This window comes from Herpailurus yagouaroundi, unplaced genomic scaffold (assembly GCF_014898765.1).
Source record: "Herpailurus yagouaroundi ecotype Mexico unplaced genomic scaffold, PumYag 196, whole genome shotgun sequence".
Lineage (NCBI taxonomy): Eukaryota > Metazoa > Chordata > Mammalia > Carnivora > Felidae > Herpailurus > Herpailurus yagouaroundi.
In genome coordinates this window covers 8,910,626-8,928,522 of record NW_024412427.1, presented here as the reverse complement: position 1 = coordinate 8,928,522, position 17,897 = coordinate 8,910,626, and the positions used below count along the sequence as shown (strand labels likewise).

Below are 17,897 nucleotides of genomic sequence, written 5' to 3'. Positions count from 1 at the left end.
AATGAGAAACAGAAAGATGTAATGCCTGTCCTCAAGAAACTGGTTGTCAGTGGGATGGACATGTAAACAAATTGTCACGCTTGCGTTATTTTATTTTTTTATTGTTTTTTTTTTTCTCACAACACTTAACAGTTTATAAAGCATTTTTATGTGTGGCTCATTTGATCACCATAGGAAATCTGTGAGTAATATGCTCAGTCAGATTTGGTCCCTCTCTAGAGTGGCAACGTGACATGTGTGAGGACACACAGATAATAGGTGGGAGAGATGCCTCTAAACCAGGTCTCCCCATGCTACAGGCTCTCTCTTTCCCATGTGTTATGAAATGGATGTCCAGCTTTCTTGTTCCTGTACTGCAAAACTGCCTCTTCTGCCTCCCACCTCAGCCTCAGCAGTGGCTAAATGGCTAAATCTTAGCTAATCTTTGCCGATTGACATAGTTTTCTGAGAGGCATATGTTTCTACAGACATCTACCAAGAGTTAATTCTTCTTTTTCTTTGTTTGTTTGTTTGTTTGTTTTTTTCAAGAGGAACTTGTTAACCTGCAAGAACCTTCGGCGGGAATGTGTGTGGGAAATCTTTTTGAGTTGGGCCCTCTTTGTACCCCTTGTTTGTGAGAAGGTTACCAACCCTTAACTACAGGATTTAAAATACAAGATGCTGTTGTTTTCATTTTAGGAGAAGAGATCTGGGTTCCAAGTTAGAACTTTCATTTCTTTTAAGCATTTTGAGTTCTGTGCTGAGTTTCTTCAAGTAAATAGTAAATACTTATCTGCGTTGGGCAATTTGAATTAATTTTATATTTTCTCTGGAGGATATGACCTAATAATTTATTCATGTGTTAGCATTCTTCTGTTGTCTTTTGTTTACCCTAAGTGTAGAAGGTCTGGAGATCCCATACTCTCTTAATTTCTATGACGGGTGAAAGTGCAGGAATGTGGGTCTTATGGTACAAATCATTAAGGAACTCTCCTGTACACAGCAGAGTAGATGAATTGGCAATATTCTACATATACAACTTAAACTTTTTCTTGCTTTATTCCCAAGCTTCTATTCACCAGGTATTTTGGCTGGAGTAATTTTGCTGTCACTGCTTTTGACATAACCATTCTGGTGAACAGTCCTCCATTTTAACATGTCAACAGCCTAGTGATGGAAAAATGTAATTGGTACAATTAAAGAAAATTATTTCATGTCGACTGTGAATAACACTGCCGGGAACAAGGGAGCTCTTTTGTTAGATTGTAGATTTTAAAAAACAAAACTGATTGAAGTGAAAAATGTTTCCTCTTAAGCACACAGCCTCCAGAATTTTAATAATGCCTTTTAGGTTCCACATTTTTAAAAAACTGCTTTCACTTTTCTCCTCTAAACAGCCCATTAGTTCTTAATGGAAAGTTATTTTAGTTTGTTTCTAATGTATATGTTGGTTATAAGGTTTGGTCTTATGAATTCAAACTTAGCCCCAGTGTACTGCCCAGAGGGGGTTAGGGAGAGAAGTTGGCTTAGCTCAGAGAGTGAGAAGAATCAGGAAAGAACATATTTTATTCTGGAAGGACTCGGGACAAATAGACTTCCATATAAATTTGGGTCTTTTTTTTCCTCCTGTTACAACTTGTAGGACTTACTTAACCTTCTTTAGCCTCACTTTCCTCATTTGAAAAACATTGATAATATCAATCTTGTCAGGGTTTTAATCAAGATTTGAGTTCATGCATGTCAAGCACCTGTTACAGTGCATGGCAAATATGGTAACCTGGAACATAAGGTTACTGTTGTATGTATTTTGTCATATACTTTCATATCTCAGTAGTTATCTTGCATTTGTACAGTAAGCATTCAATAAAAGGTTGACAAATAAATGTGTCAATTTCAGTTTGAACCAGAAGATGGAAAAAAACAACCAAATCAGATTTTAATCTTTTAAAAAAAAATTTTTTTTTTTTAACGTTTCTTTATTTTTGAGACAGAGAGAGACAGAGCATGAACAGGGGAGGGGCAGAGAGAGAGGGAGACACAGAATCCAAAACAGGCTCCAGGCTCTGAGCTGTCAGCACAGAGCCCGACGCGGGGCTCGAACTCACGGACCGTGAGATCATGACCTGAGCCGAAGTCGGACGCCTAACTGACCAAGCCACCCAGGCGCCCCAGGTTTTAATCTTAACATTTGCTTTTCACCTTCTCGGTCAGTTTGGATTAATGGCTGAAAGATCCTCCTTGTGAACACCAAGAAGCAGATAGAGAATGACTTCAGCTAGTGGGGAACGAGGGGTGGCTCTCCCACCTTCCTGCTGGAGGAAGATCTCAAGCTGCATTTCTCTTTTCTTTCAGGATCAGGTCATCCAACTAATGAATGCGATCTTTAGCAAGAAGAACTTCGAGTCACTCTCAGAAGCCTTCAGCGTGGCCTCTGCTGCTGCTGCACTCTCTCAAAATCGCTACCATGTGCCAGTTGTGGTTGTGCCCGAGGGCTCTCCTTCTGACACTCACGAGCAGGCTATCCTTCGGGTATGGCTTCCACGTCCAAACTGTGTCACTCTTCTTGCTGTTTCCAGTGTAAGGCTTTCAGAAACCTAGGCACTAATAAACCCGGGGCCAACACCCCCCCCCCCCCCGCCCCAGGACACACCCATTAAATGTAGAGGAAGGCTCATTTCCCTTAGCCTGAAACTGGGGACATGACCCCTGGGTGAACTAGTCACAGAACCCTTCAACTCCATCCAAAAAAAGCTCTCCCCACCCCCCCACCGGAGGATTTTAAACAGTAAGGCTTTCAAGAAATTAAATGCAAGAAAATTGCATTTCAGGGTTTGTAACACCAGGTGTATAGAGAAAGCTTGCTTTATTTTATTTTTTTTTTTGAATTAAAATTTTTTTTTTCAACATTTATTTATCTTTGAGAGAGAGAGAGAAAGAGAGAGAGAATGAGCAGGGGAGGGGCAGAGAGAGAAGGAGACACAGAATCTGAAGCAGGCTCCAGGCTCTGAGCTGTCAGCACAGAGCCTGACATGGGGCTTGAACCCATGAACTGTGAGATCATGACCTGAGTGAAGACCGACGTTTAACTGACTGAGCCATCCAGGCACCCCGAGAAGGCTTACTTCTAAAAGGCATTTTCCAGTACCAGAACTTTCTAACTATGTTATTTAAAGACCACTTTTTAAATTTCCCAGTAATTCTGGTGCTTGAAGTTGTTAACACCAGGTCTCTTCCTCCTGCTGTTGACAGTATGTCTTTCTGCCTCTTCGTAGCACAGCCCTCCCTCTCACTTAGCAGCAAGCATAGACTGCGCATGCTGACTCTCTGAACTTTTATGCTGCCTGAATCTCTGAGTAAATGTACAGATCTTGAATACGCATAGAGTTGTCATCTCAAATGGGGCTTTTGTTGCTGTTGTTTGGAAATCCGTGGTAAGCCAAGATCTTCATAAGAAATTAGCATTTTATTTATGCCTAAACATGGGGGTTCCACACAGGACAGTTGCATCAGTTCTACCCTGGTGGCCTCTCCAGATGCTCTCCTGCGGAAGTGCCCTTTCCTTCAAAACCGCCTCTCCTCTCCCTGCTTACACCCACACCCCCTCAGCAAAGGCTAGTGTGAGAAATAGCCTGATTAACATAGTTCACCATGAGTTGTGAGTGGGCGGCTAAGAGAACAAAGTAGTATTGGTTTCGTAGCTTGATAGGCTTGAGGTTGAGTCTTAGACCAACCACTTAACTGGCCTCAGCTTCTTCATCTGTAAAGTAGAGATGGTGCTGTTTATTTCAGATGATCAATAAAGGGGGGTGTATGTAAAGAGCCTATCCTCACCTGAAGAACGAGATTATTGGACAAGGTCATCTTTAATATCCTCCCTACCTCTAATATTCTATAATCTATCCCATTACCAATCTCCTTGTGTTTCCTGTGTTTGATTTCTGATAGACCGTAGACCAGAGTCAGTGAAGATGTCCTGAAATGAGGTGTTTTTTTCCCCTGCAGAGCTGGCTTCCTATGGATAAAGTACCCCAGAAATGAAATTTTGTACTCCTTCAGTCTTTGTTGCTGCAGATAATTTTCAAATTTATTTCTAGTTGCAGGTCACCAATGTTCTGTCTCAGCCTCTGACTCAGGCCACTGTGAAACTAGAACATGCTAAATCTGTTGCTTCCAGAGCCACTGTCCTCCAGAAGACTTCTTTTACCCCTGTAGGGTAAGTGCTGATTTTATTTTTGCAGAGCACCAATAGACTTGTTTTGTCTGTAGCCAATATAACCCAAATTAATATGGATATTACAAAATGTCCCCATGGTTAGGTAAATTTGACTTACTGATATCAAAATCCTACAGTCATAGAAGAAAAGGATTTTTAAAACCAAAAGAGGAGTACCTGGCTGGCTTAGTTGGTAGAGCATGGGAATCTTAATTTTGGGGTTATGAGTTCAAGCCCTATGTTAGGTGTAGACATTACTAAAAAAATAAGTAAATAAACTTAAAAAAAAAAAGCCAACTAGAAGAATTGTGCTTTAGTTTTATTGTTTCCTTCCCTATCTATTTCTAGTTGTCTCTGTCTTGTCATTGTGATGTAAGTAGCTGGTTTTAAATTTAATATTTAATTTTTTTTCTGATGTATGAGTAATACATATTTATTGTAGCAAAAATATGGAAAAACCCAAAAAATAAAACAAAAATTGCCCATAATTCTACCATCTAGAGGTAACTACTGTTCACATTTTGTTGTCTTTTTTGGTCAACCTTTTTTCTATGCAAATAGGTGTGTGTGTGTGTGTGTGTGTGTGTGTGTGTATATATATATATATATGTATGTATGTATATACAAAGCCATTCGTATATGTGTCTGTGTATATATATGTGTGTGTGTGTGTATGTACATGTTTTTTTAAATATTTTAAATATTTAAATATTTATTTTTGGGAGAGCATAAGCGGGGGAGGGGTAGAGAGAGGGGGACAGAGGATCCAAAGCAGGCTCTGTGCTGACAGCAGTGAACCCCATGTGGGGCTTAAATTTACAAGCTGTGAGATTATGACCTGAGCCGAAATCGGATGCTCAACTGACTGAGCCACCCAAGTGCCCTGCAAATAAATATATTTTTAACTGAATAAGGATTATGTTTTGTCTATAACAATATGTCATGAACATTTCCCTGATAGGATTAAATATTCTTCTTTAGTCTTATTTGTAATGGCTGTATATTGTTAGATAAATTTTAAAAGAATTAAGGATCAATTTTTATAAGAGACTTTGTTAAGTGTTAAATTAGTAAGCTAATGAGATCGGGAATATGCATTTCTTTTTTTCTTTTAAGGAAGCTCTATGCCCAACGTGGGGCTCTAACTCCCAACCCTGAGATCAAGAGTCATACATATCCTCTATAGATTGGGCCAGCCAGGTGCCCCGAGAATATGCATTTTTTAAACCGTGATAAAAATACACAGGCAATATGTGAAATTAAAAAGCAAAAATTTTTTAGGAATGGTGAGCGCAATGGTAAAAGACATTGGGGATTTTGCTATGTAATTAGAGTTAAGAATTCTCTACCTTTTTCCCTCTTTAAAATAAAAGTTACTAATATTTTTATAAAAGTAAGATATGCCATTTTAAGGAAATTCACAAAACATAGGAAAGTAGAAATAATACATAAAATTACCTACGATTATACTGCTCTACATCCAGCTTTTTGAACATTTCTACTCTCTTTCTTTTTTTTAAACATAATAGGTTTCATACTGTAGACTGTTTTGCATTTAATTGTGGAAGTCTACCCAAAGGTGGGTTTTAGGAACTGAGAGGAGGAAACAAAGGGAAAAAAGGGACTTTAGAATCTTGAAAGAGGAGGTCATTTTATTTTATTTATTTATTATTTATTTTTTATTTTAGAGAAGAGAGTGCAGGCAGGGAAGAGGGGCAGAGGGAGAGAGAGAGGATCTTAAGCAGCTTCCACACTCAGCCCAGAGCCTGATGTGGGGCTTAATCCCACGACTTTGGGATCATGACCTGAGCCGAAATCAAGAGTCAGTCGCTCAACCGACTGAGCCACCCAGACGCCCCTTGAAAGAGGAGGTCATTTGAGATTGGTCTCAAGTTTTCCCCACACCGTATTCCGTGATTGAGCAGGAGGTTGCCCAACTGGGGTGGGAAGCTAAAAGGTGAAGTGGTGTAGCCCTGGATCGTCTCAAGGAGGGCGGTGTGTGGCCCATTTGGTACATTCATGGCTTTGCTGTGTGAGTTCTTGCTAACCCTGCTGTCATTTTTAACAGGGATGTTTTTGAACTAAACTTCATGAATGTCAAATTTTCCAGTGGTTATTATGACTTCTCTGTCAAAGTTGAAGGTGACAACCGTTATATTGCAAATAGTGTAGAGGTGAGTGCTTTTCTTTCGTCCCCATTAAATCCAATGAAATGACCAAGTGGGCACACAGCATTAATTAATATTGACCTCACTTTACTACCAAGTTAATGTGACTATGTTAAGAGAAGGGTAGGTTTAAACTATGCTGTTTGACAGACTTCTCCAAGATGTTGATCATAGTGGGTTTTATTTATAAATTACTCATTTTCTATTATAATTTAGTGTTGCTATCTTACATAAAATTTAGGAAACAGAAAGATAAAAACCACCCATAATGTCACTGAGACATAAATATTCTTGTAATGTTTTACATGGTAGGTCTTGATAGGTTTAGACAAGTGCTTGATGCTAAATTAGGTGACGAAAATCATCAAGTGACAACACACTGTAGCAAGGCTATCTGGGTAAAGTACAAAAGAATGTCAGTAAGTTTCATAATGAATTGTGTTTCAGATGTTTAGCTGCCTCGAGTTGTGTTGAAGATCTGAAGCAGTTTAAAAAAATTTTTTTTTTAATGTTTTTAATTTATTTTTGAAAGAGAGAGAGAGAGAGACTGAGCAGGGGAGGAGCAGAGAGAGAGGGAGACACAATTCAAAGCAGGCTCCAGGCTCTAAGCTGTCAGCACAGAGCCTGATGAGGGGCTCGAACTCACAAACTGTGACATCATGACCTGAGCCAAAGTCAGACACTTAACCGACTGAGCCACCCAGGCGCCCCCCAAAGCAGTTTTAAAGATGGAAAACTATGTCTCATTTATCTGATGCCTTAGGAAGGAGGTACTTCACATTAGTGGTTTTCCCAGCTAATTCAAGTATACCCCTTTAGGCACTGTGGCTTTCATTTCAATCTGTTTCACAGAAGTTTATTTAAGATGAATTATACATTTTCTTTTTTCTTTTTTTTAAATACATTTTTTAAATGTTTATTTATGTATTTTTGAGAGAGTGCACAAGTTGGGGTGACAGAGAGATAGAGGGAGACACAGAATCCGAAGCAGCTCCAGACTCTGAGCTGTTAGCACAGAGCCCAAGGCGGGTCTTGAACTTGTGACCTGAACTAAAGTTGGAAGCCCCTACATTTTCCTACTTTCTTAAACTATGGGATATGGTTTAACCTTTTCTTATTCTGAATTAGAATCATCTGTACAAACCCTTTATTGAAGTCCTTTGACATGAGAAGCATAGGTCTTTATGCTTTTGCTTACATTATTTTAGTCTTCTGACAACCCTAAGGCATGGGTGGAGCCATCTTCATTTCACAGATGCAGCTCAAAGGGGTAGAGTAACTTGTCCAAGGTCACCCAGCCTGTACTTGGGTGGATTCCCTGCACAATAGTTTGGTTAGTGTTCTCTGGTGAATATACAGCTGGCATAGAGCCTGAAGAGCTGTGTGCAGCTCCAGCAGCTGGCCTTTTTATGATATTACTTTCTCCTTTCAGCTGTCACTTCTCAATGTTTTTGTCACTGTGTCTTTGCTGCATCTACTTGCTTACATTGTCATTTATTCTGTTGGATGAGGGGGAATTTGGAGTGGCCCTGTGCCTTTCTTTGAGTAATTGAATATGTGCTGTTTGTGATAACTCTTTTCTTCACTATTCAAGTATCATTTCCCACTCACTTTTCTTTAAATTTATTTTTATTTTTTTAAGTAAACTCTATGCCCAACATGGAGCTTGAACTCATGACCCCAAGATCACGGGTCACATACTCCACTGACTAAGCCAACCAGGCATTCCTCACTTTTTTAAATTATACTTTTTCATTTTTTTCATCTTGAAATAATTTTGAAGTTGCAAAAATATAAAGTATACAGTTTTTAGTTTTTTGGGTTTAAAAAAATTTATTTTAATGTTTATTTTTGAGAGAGAGAGACACAGTGTGAACAGGGGAGGGGTAGAGAGAGAGGGAGACACAGGATCTGAAGCAGGCTCCAGGCTCTGAGCTGTCAGCCCAGGTCCTGATGTGGGGCTCGAACCCATGAACCACGAAATCATGACCTGAGCCAAAGTCAGACACTCAACCGACTGAGCCACCCAGGCACCCCTAAAGTTTTTAGTTTTTAAGGATGGAAAACTATTCCTCATTTCTCTGATGCTTTGTGGGACTTAGCCAAGTATAGTAGTATAAAAAATGTCCTTTACCCAGCTTCCCCAAATGTTAGCATCTTGTATAACTGTAATATATCAGTAATTACTATCCAGATAATAATCAGGAAATTAACACTGATACAATGCTATTAAGTAATCTGTAGACTGTAATTCAAATTCCACTAGTTATCCTACTAATGTCCCTCTTCTGATCCAGGATTCTACCTAGGGACATGTTCCTTTAGCTTCCTCTAATTTAGGATAGTTTCTTTCATGACTTTGGCACTTTTGAAGAGTACTCTAGTTAGTTCGTAGAATGGCCCTCACTTTGGGTTTGTCTGAGTTTCCTCAAAATTAAATTTATTTTTTGCAAGAATACTCCAGAAGTGAAACTCTGTCCCTCTCAGTGCATCTTCTTAGGAAGTATATGATACTGATATGTCTCACTGCTGGTGATGTTAACCTTGATCACTTAGTTTCAGTGGTGTCTGCTAGGTGTCTCTACTGTAAAGTTGCTGTTTTTCTGCTTTATAATTGAGTCTGCAAATATCCTGATGGTCTAGCTTGCAACCATTGTTCATGTGTTGTCTGCCCAAAGGTGATTTTCTCTTTTTTTCACTCTTTCTACATTTATTAATTAGAATTCTGTAAGAAAAAGCTATCCCTCCCCTGACTGACTCTGTCTTCATTTATTTATTCAATTATTTATAACACTTTGGGCTCATGGATTTTTATTTTACTGTGTAGGTTATGATACCTTACTGCCATCATTTATTTTGTTTCTCACATTATCCCAGATTTGACCTTTCGGAAGCTCCTCAAGTTGGTTCCTGTGACACTCACTTTTTTTAAATGAAAGGACAAGGCAGCTAGAAAGTTTGACCTTTTCAAAACTGGGGCATTACTTAACGTAGTAGATTAAATACTTATATTTAAAGTTTGTCAGAAAGGAAGATACTTTCTGAAACTCTCATCTCTCCCTTTTCTCCACCTCATAATCTGACCTTTTTGGGCATGAGACATCTGACCCCAGTCCGTTACTAATGCAATATTTGGACAGAAGCTATTGTAGTGTGCACCTTGAACCTTTACGAATTTTAGCTCCCCTCATTAAGGGTCCCTATTTGCAACTGAACACATTAAAAGGCAGACTTTTCTTTCTTTCCTTCTTTTTTTTTTCCCCTCTGAAACCTTTTCTTCCTTCTACCTTTACAGTCTTGATAACAACATATCCAGCTTAAGTGCCATACCCATATGACACAGTCATTCTTAACCTCTTCCTTTCTTTCTACTTCTTTCAGTCAGTCACCAAGTCCTGTTGATTCCACCTTTGAATGTCTTTTGCATGAGTTCTTTGTTGTTTAGTCCCTGTGTTCTCAATTGGGTAGAGCCCTATATTGTCTGTAGATAAGGGAGTTTCTAACTACATCTGACCCTTGAACAAATGAGGGTTTAAAATGCAGGGGTCCACTTACACGTGGATTTTTTTTTTTCGACAAAAGCAATACGGTACTATAAATGTATTTTCTCTTTCTTATGGTTTTCTTAATAACATTTTCTTGATTTTTAGCTTTACTGTAAGAATACACTATACAATATTTATAACATACAAAATAAGTGTTTATCGACTGTGTTATCAGTAAGGCTTCTGGTCAACAGCAAGCTATTAGTAGTGAAGGTTTGGGGGAGTCTAAAGTTCTAGATGGATCTTCAACTGTACTGGGTGGGAGTCAGCACTCCTCACCCTTCGTTGTTTAAGTGCCAACTGTAGTTCCATTGTCTTCAGATTTCTGCCTCTTTCATTTAATTTTCCCTAAGTGCCACTAGAATGATAAAATCATTGTTCTTTGGTTCCCCATTGCTTGTGAGTGAGGTCTAGACTCCTGAGAATGGCTAAGAAGGTCCTCCACAAGGCACGTGCATATGCTTCAGTGTGGGTGCGTCCCCACCCCCTCAATGCTAGCTGCTCTTGACTGCATACTGCTCCTCAGATATACTTTACATGCACATGTCTTTGGGTTTCAACTCTTGCTGCCTGCATAAGAAATGCCCCTCCCCTCTCTTGCTCATATGCTGAACTGCTCATCCTATGGAGTCTAGTTCAAATGTTACTCTTTCATCTGTGCTCCCACAAAACTTTTATTTTTTAGTATGGACTACTTCAAATATACCGAAAAGAACAGAAAATAATTTAGTGAATTCTCATGTACCTCGTCTCCTTCACTCATTCTCAGCCACTCATCTCCTTCAAACCCTACCATTTTGCTATATTTGCTCCACCCTCTCCCTTTTGTTTTGGTAAGAAACTTCTATATTTCTGCTACACATGTACATATTTGAAACAATTTTTTTTAAGTTTATTTATTTTGAGAAAGAGAGAGAGAGCACAGTGGGGAAGGGTCAGAGAGAAGCAGAGACAGAGCCCCAAGCAGGCTCTGCAACATCGGCGCAGAGCCTGATGCAGGACCCGAACCCCTGAACTGTGAGACCGTGACCTGAGCCGAGATCAAGAGTCGGATGCTTAACTGACTGCGCCACCCAGGTGCCCCACACGTGTACATATTTTTAAATAATACAGTGCATTGATTTGCCTCTTCTCAAAATTTATACATTATCTTGTATGCATCCTTTTGCAACGCACTTGTACTCATTCAATATTATATGACAGTTAGTTGCACTTATACCTGTAGAACTAGAGCTATATGTGTAACTGTGGATAATTGTCATGTAATTGCCTTCCTTTTATGAATGAAGTAGATTTTATTAATTCATTTTCCTATTGGACATTTAGATTTCACCATTACAGTGCTACTGTGAACATCTTGGTACGTTTCCTTGTGCACATTTTGTTTATTTATCTGGAGTGAAGTCATAGAGTGTGTTTGTCTTCCAGCTTTATTAAATATTGCCAGATTGCTCTTTTCTTCATATTCTTATCAATATTTGGTATTATGAATTTTTGATAATCTGATGGATATGAAATGGTGTCTTGTGTGTTGTTTTTTAAGGTTTTATTTATTTTTTTTAGTAATCCCTACACCCATCATGGGGCTTGAACTCATGACCCTGAGATCAAGAGTTGTATGCTTTTGTGACTGAGCCAGCTGGGTGCCCCAAAATGGTTTCTTGTTATAATGTTTTTCCTTGGTTACTAGTGAGATTGAGCATTTTTTTCTTGTGTTTATTGGCCTTTTAGTTTTCCTCTTCTGTGAATTGTTGTCTTGTTTGTCTGTTTTTCTTTTGGTTTGTTAGTCTTTTTATTATTGAATTTTAGGAGCTATTTATATTCTGGAAAGTAAGCTTTACTTATAAGCATCAGATGTCTTCCCCAGTGTTATCTTTATGGCATCTTTTGATGCACAAAAGTTATTTTCAGTGAAGCCTAATTTAAAAGCCTTTTTGCTTATGTTGTTTATGCTTTTTGTGTCTTTAAAAAACTCCAAGGTCAAAAAGATAATCTGCAATATTTTCTTCTACAAATTTTTAAGTTTTTTCCCCCTTATATTTAGGACTTCAATCTACTTAAAGTTTATTTTTGTTGCTGTAGTATTTTATATCCTATCTATAATTGTTCTTATTGTATTCTATTACCGTTGTTTGCTTATATGTTTGCTTTTTCATTGGGCTGAGAACTCCCTGTGAGTGGAAACCAAATCTTATTTTTTGAGTGCTTATTCTCCATTTCCGACCATTCGAGAAGAAAAGGATGGAGTGGTATAAAAATATTTCCTTACATTCCTGGGCCCTTAAAACTATGGTAACTCATCTTCAAAGGGTTAGCTTTTTATTCTATACAAAGTAGCTTGGCCTTTTTTTTTTTTTTTTTTTTTTGGGTGACAGCTTTCTTGAGGATATAATTCACATATCTAATAAAGTATTTATAATTCAGTGTTTTTAGTATATTTACAGATATTTATTTATTTATATTTACACCACTTTCAAATTCCAGAACACTTTTGTCACCCCAGAAAGCAGTCCTGCGTCTATAGTAGATATTCCTTATTCTACAGGAATAGATCTTCTAGTCCTAACAACTACTACTTTTGTCTCCATGGTTTGCTTATTTGGGACATTTCATATAAATGGAATCATACAATATATAGCTGTTTGTGTCTGGCCTTTTTAATTAGCATATTTTTCAGGTTAATTCATGTTGTAGCATGTATGAGTACTTTATTCCTTTTATGGCTGAGTAATATTCCATTGTATGGATATACCACATTTTGTTTATCCGTTCATCAGTTGATGGACATTTGGAGCTTTTCCACTTTTTTGGCTTTTTAAAATAATGTTGCTATAAACATTCATGTACACATTTTTGTTTGAACATCTGTTTTCAGTTCTTTGAGGTATATGCCTACGAATGGAATACGAGGTCGTATGATAAACTCTATGTTTAACTTTTTGAGGAACTGACAAACTTTTTCAAAGAAGCTGCACTATTTTACATTTCTACTAGTAATGTATAAGGATTCCAATTTCTCTGCATCCTAACCAACACTTGTTATTATATGTCTTTTCATTCTGGCATTCCTAAGTGGGTATGAAGTGGTATCTCACTGAGATTTTGGTTTGCATTTCCCTGATGGTTAATGATATTGAGCAGCTTTTTCATGTGCTTATTGGCCATTTGTATATCTTCTTTGGAGAAATGTCTGTACAGATGACCCTTTGCCCATTAAAAAGAAATTGTTTTTTGTCTTTTTATTTCTTCCGTCCCAATCTATATACCTCTTATTTCCTCTTCTTGATACATTATTATCTTTTTATATATTCTTGAGGTTTTTTTGTATGTATATATATTTTTTTATTTTAAGAGAGGGAGGGGGACCATATGTATGTGTATCCCCACAGGAGAGCAGGGGATGGGCAGAGAGAATCACAAGCAGGCTTCACACTGTCAACACATAGCCCAACACAGGGCTCAATCTCACAAACCGTGAGATCATGACCTAAGCCAAAATTAAGAGTTGGATGCTCAACTGACTGAGCCACCCAGGGGCCCATATATTCTTGAATTTTAAGAGTTCTTTTTATACTATGGATACAAGTCCCTTGTCAAATACATGATTTGCAAATATTTTCTCACAGTCTATAGGTTTTTTCCCTTTGTTGATTTTGGATTTTGAAGCACAAAATGTTTTAATTTTGATGAGGTTCAGTTTCTTTATTTTTCTTTCACTGCTTCTGCTTTGAGTGTCATATCTAAGAAACCATTGCCTAATCCAAGGTTATGAAGATTACTCCTCTTATAGCTTTAACTCTAACATTTAGGTGTCTGATTAATTTTGACTTGGTTTTTGTATATGGTGTGAGGTAGGGGTCCAGCTTCCTTCTTTTGCATGTGGAAATCCTAGCGCCATTTGTTGAAGACCATTCTTTCCCTATTGAATTGTCTTGGCACACTTTGCATCTTGCCGTCAAAAATCAGTTGGCCATACAGGCAAGGGTTAATACCTAGTCTTGCAGTCGTCGTTTTCCATTAATCAATATTTTTATTTTTATACCAATGCTATGCTGTCTTGGTTACTTAACAGCTTGGCTTTTTGTAACATCAAATCTGGCGTTTGTCCAAGTGTTTCTGTGATTGTTGGAAAAATTATTTAAGTGCAAAATAGCAGAAATGGCTAATAGCTGTTACTCATGCAATGATAATAAGCCTCAACTGAGGCCATTGCTGTCCTTTTCCTTCCTGGTGATGGAGTGAGCATTAAAAAAAATCTCTCCTTCATTATGTTAGAGCTTTATGCATGCATATGTACGTGTGTGTGTGTCCGCGCGCGCGCGTGTGTGCGTTCTGACCTCTGTCACATACGCAACTTTACTTTGTAATTTCAGTAGTAGTCACACTTAGAACCTCAGAGCGGGTCAGCAGGTCCTGTTTCCTCTCCTGAGAGACGCTTGACATTGGTCAGAGTGCATTAACGGTGGTTTGGTGTGGAAGGCCTGTAATAGCCCTCATTGACATTGGACTTGCTGTCAGGGAAACATGGGTTTTAGAAGCTGTCATTAGCATTAATTGCCCCTAATGCACCATCATTTTTGACAGTAATGAGCTAAACAAGGGGGTTATTACTCTCAGCAGAAAGACTACATTTCCTGGCGTTAAAACATTTTTTGAGGTGTATGTGGCATGCAGTACAGGCAAAGAAAAGACTAGCATGATTCAATGTAAAGCAGGCTTAGCTGCATTTAAAGTGGCTAAACAAGTCCCTTTCCTATTATAAAAACTAATCTTGAAGTGTTAGTTTGAAGGAAGAAGCAGCTAACCCACAGGGATCTTACTCAATTCTTTACAACATGGCTTTGAAAAAAGTTACGATAATTTTTATTTCTCAATTTGCTTTAAAAGAGTAGTATAAAAACGCTTTTCTTTTCAGTGTTTCCAGAGACTCATTTGTATTAAGATTTTAGGAGCAGAAGGACTTGTTTTAAACTGTTCCCTATTCAAGAACAGCCCTGCAGTGTTTCTCTGCAACAAAGAAACCTTTAACTTAGGGAGCCTTTTAGAATTAGGGCTGAGAGCAAACCCAAAATGACTTGAGTTCACTGCAATCTGCTCTTTTGTCATCCATGTGTGTGTATTGTCTGGGAATGCTTATAATGTCTTTAAAACACACAGTTGAATCTTGATTAGCGGGCCTTAGTGACCATGTTACTGTTGAAAGTTTGTAGTCAGGATTCTAAGGAAAAAGCTAAAAGTTGATGACTTTTCTATCACTATAATTAGGATACATTGAGGAGCCTTACATAAATCTTTAAACATCTGTCTCTATGTATCCATCTGCTGAAAGGAAGAATGATTATTTTTTTAAGTTTATTTATTTATTTTGAGAGAGAGAGGGAAAGAGAGAGAATCCCAAGCATACTCCACACCTTTGGCGTGAAGCCCCATGTGGGGCTTCAACTCACTAACTGTGAGATCACGACCTGAGCCAAAACCAAGAGTCAGATTTTTAACTGACTGAGCACCCCCCCAGGCACCCTGGAAGAATGGTTATTTTTGCAATTCTGTTTATTGGGTGGTGCTTTTCAATACAAAATGTTTATAAAGAAAAAAGTATATGGCACACAGTCTCATTGCTGAGATAATCTCTATTTTTTTCAAAAAAGGAGTAAAATATGCATGTAGTTAAAAAAAATTCAAAGTGCAAATGAATTTTGTAAAAGTATATAATGAAATGTAAGAGCTTTCTCTCATCCCTTCCATCCAGTTCCTCTCCTCAGAGGAATCCATTTCTAAGAGTTAATTATTGTACATTTTAAGAAAAAGAAGGATACAAAATTAATGAATGAATGTACGTTTATCCTTTCTTGTTTACATAAAAGGGATTACTCTAGGGGGGCCTGGGTGGCTCAGTTGGTTGAGCATCTGACTTCAGCCCAGGTCATGATCTCACAGATCGTGGGTTCGAGCCCTGCGTTGGACTCTGTGCTGACAGCTCGGAGCCTGGAGCCTGCTTCAGATTCTGTGTCTCCCCCCCTCTGCCTCTCCCCTGCTTGCTTTCTCTCTCTCTCTCTCTCTCTCCCTCTCCCTCTCCCTCTCCCTCTCCCCCTTCTCTCTCTCTCCCCACCTCTCTCCTTCTGTCTCAAAAAATAAATAAAAACATTTAAATTTAAAAAAAAAAAGGATTATTCTAAAAACAGCTGTATTCTTTGCTCTTGTCATAAAATAGAGACTCGCAGCTTTCCCCTCAGGGATCTTTTTAACTTGATGACTCCTCCCAACCCTCCACCATTCTTCTGCCAGAATTCACCCAGTTGCCTAGACTCCATGACAGTGATGTTAAATATAATCATGTCAATGGATGTACTCAAAAATAGGTGATAATATCTCTTTATCTGTTTATAGACATCTACCTTGTCCTTTGTAATTGTTCCATGGTAATTCATAGTGTACACGTACCATTAGTCACGTAACCATCTCCTGTTTATGGAAATTTAGGTGGGATGATGATTTTAAGATCACATTTACAAATTAAATGGGTGAGCCCTTGAGGGAGTGAGTCACCGAAGTAAGGAAAGAATTATCTGGGTAGTGTTGATGGGTAGGTTGCAGAGTGGTTAACTATGAAGATGGATTGTTTTTATAGCATGGAATATTGCTAAACTCCTTCCTCTCCCCAAACTGGAGGACTTCTGAGCCGTTGTGCTACACATTCTCTCGCTCCCCAACCAAGCAAGGGCTACCCCCAGGCCAGCTTAAGTCACAGTTATTTCTCCTGTGCTTTCATAGCACTTTGTACATCCCTCCATTAAAGCAGCAGCCTGGTTTGTTAACATTTAGCTTTACATGTATGCTTCTCTTTAGGACAAGAAGTGCATCTTGCCATCTCTGTATATCCCCTGCACCTGTGTGCTCCAATTGTGCTAGGGGGATGTAGGCAAAGTGATCTTAGTGGGAGGTATCTTGCTAAGCAGCAGTAGTCTAATCACAGCTCTTTGGCTACTTTTCTGCTTAAGCCTTCCACTCCAGTTTTTCTTCAAATGGTCCCAGTGCCTCTCCGCATTGAGTTTCATGTGGTTCCAAGCCCTATGTGAGTTGCGAAGCTGTTTTCTCAGCGCAGAGCCCAAAGAGCCAAAGGAGAGGCTCCCAACTCTTTCCTTGGGGATTTATTCAACTCGAAGGCCATCTGTTTCCCTTCCCTACCACTGTCATTCACCCAGTTGCCTAACCTCAGTGACAGGCAGTGAGGCTGAGTATAATTCTACCAATAGGTGGCTATGTATTTAGGAGTAGGAGGTAAGACTGTCCTTACAGCTTCTGTAATAAATCTTGTACATTCAGTTTTTTGTTGTTTTTTTAAAAATTTTTTTAATATTTATTCTTGAGAGAGAGAGAGAGAGAGAGCACGCAAGCAGGGGAGGGGCAGAGAGAGAGACAGAGACAGAATCCCAAGCAGGCTCCAGGCTCCAAGCTGTCAGCACAGATCCCAACTCGGGCTCGAGCCCATGAACTGTGAGATCATGACCAAGCCGAAGTTGACACTTAACCAACTGAGCCACCCAGGCACCCCTTGTTTTTTAAGTAAAACATAATAGCCCTATTCAATCTGATAATTGAGGCTGTTGTCACAAAATAGTTATTATGGAGGTAGGAGAGAAGGCTGTTATATTACTTGATAGCTGTCTTTATCCCTTTTTAATTTTTCTTCTTTGGCCTCAATTTGAGGTTGTTACACCTTGATAGTGCATTTTAGCAAAATGCTAAAGCCATTCTTCAATTGCCCAGCCCTCTATCTCTGTTCCTTGATCCTGACTTAGACTATAAACCAGTGGATTTGGCAAGGATTTCCTCAAGCATTACATTCAAGCTTAGCAAATATTTGCAAGTCTTATAGATATGTTTGCATATAAAAAGTACCTTGGGTTTTTATAATTTGCACATTAAAACTTGGACTTTATTTATTTTTATTATTTTGGTTTACAGTTTTTATTATTTAAATTTTTTTTAATG

General features: G+C 38.5%; 1 protein-coding gene across 2 annotated transcripts in view; it reads left to right on the top strand.

Moving 5' to 3' along the window:
* The window catches only part of RPN2 (ribophorin II), a 60,517-nt gene that overhangs the window by 24,325 nt on the left and 18,295 nt on the right, over positions 1-17,897 (top strand). For both annotated transcript variants that reach the window (XM_040447108.1, XM_040447107.1), the window contains exons 7-9: positions 2,332-2,508; positions 4,074-4,192; positions 6,261-6,366. In XM_040447108.1, coding sequence (XP_040303042.1) covers positions 2,332-2,508; positions 4,074-4,192; positions 6,261-6,366 — 402 coding nt within the window. The remainder of the gene's footprint in view (positions 1-2,331; positions 2,509-4,073; positions 4,193-6,260; positions 6,367-17,897) is intronic.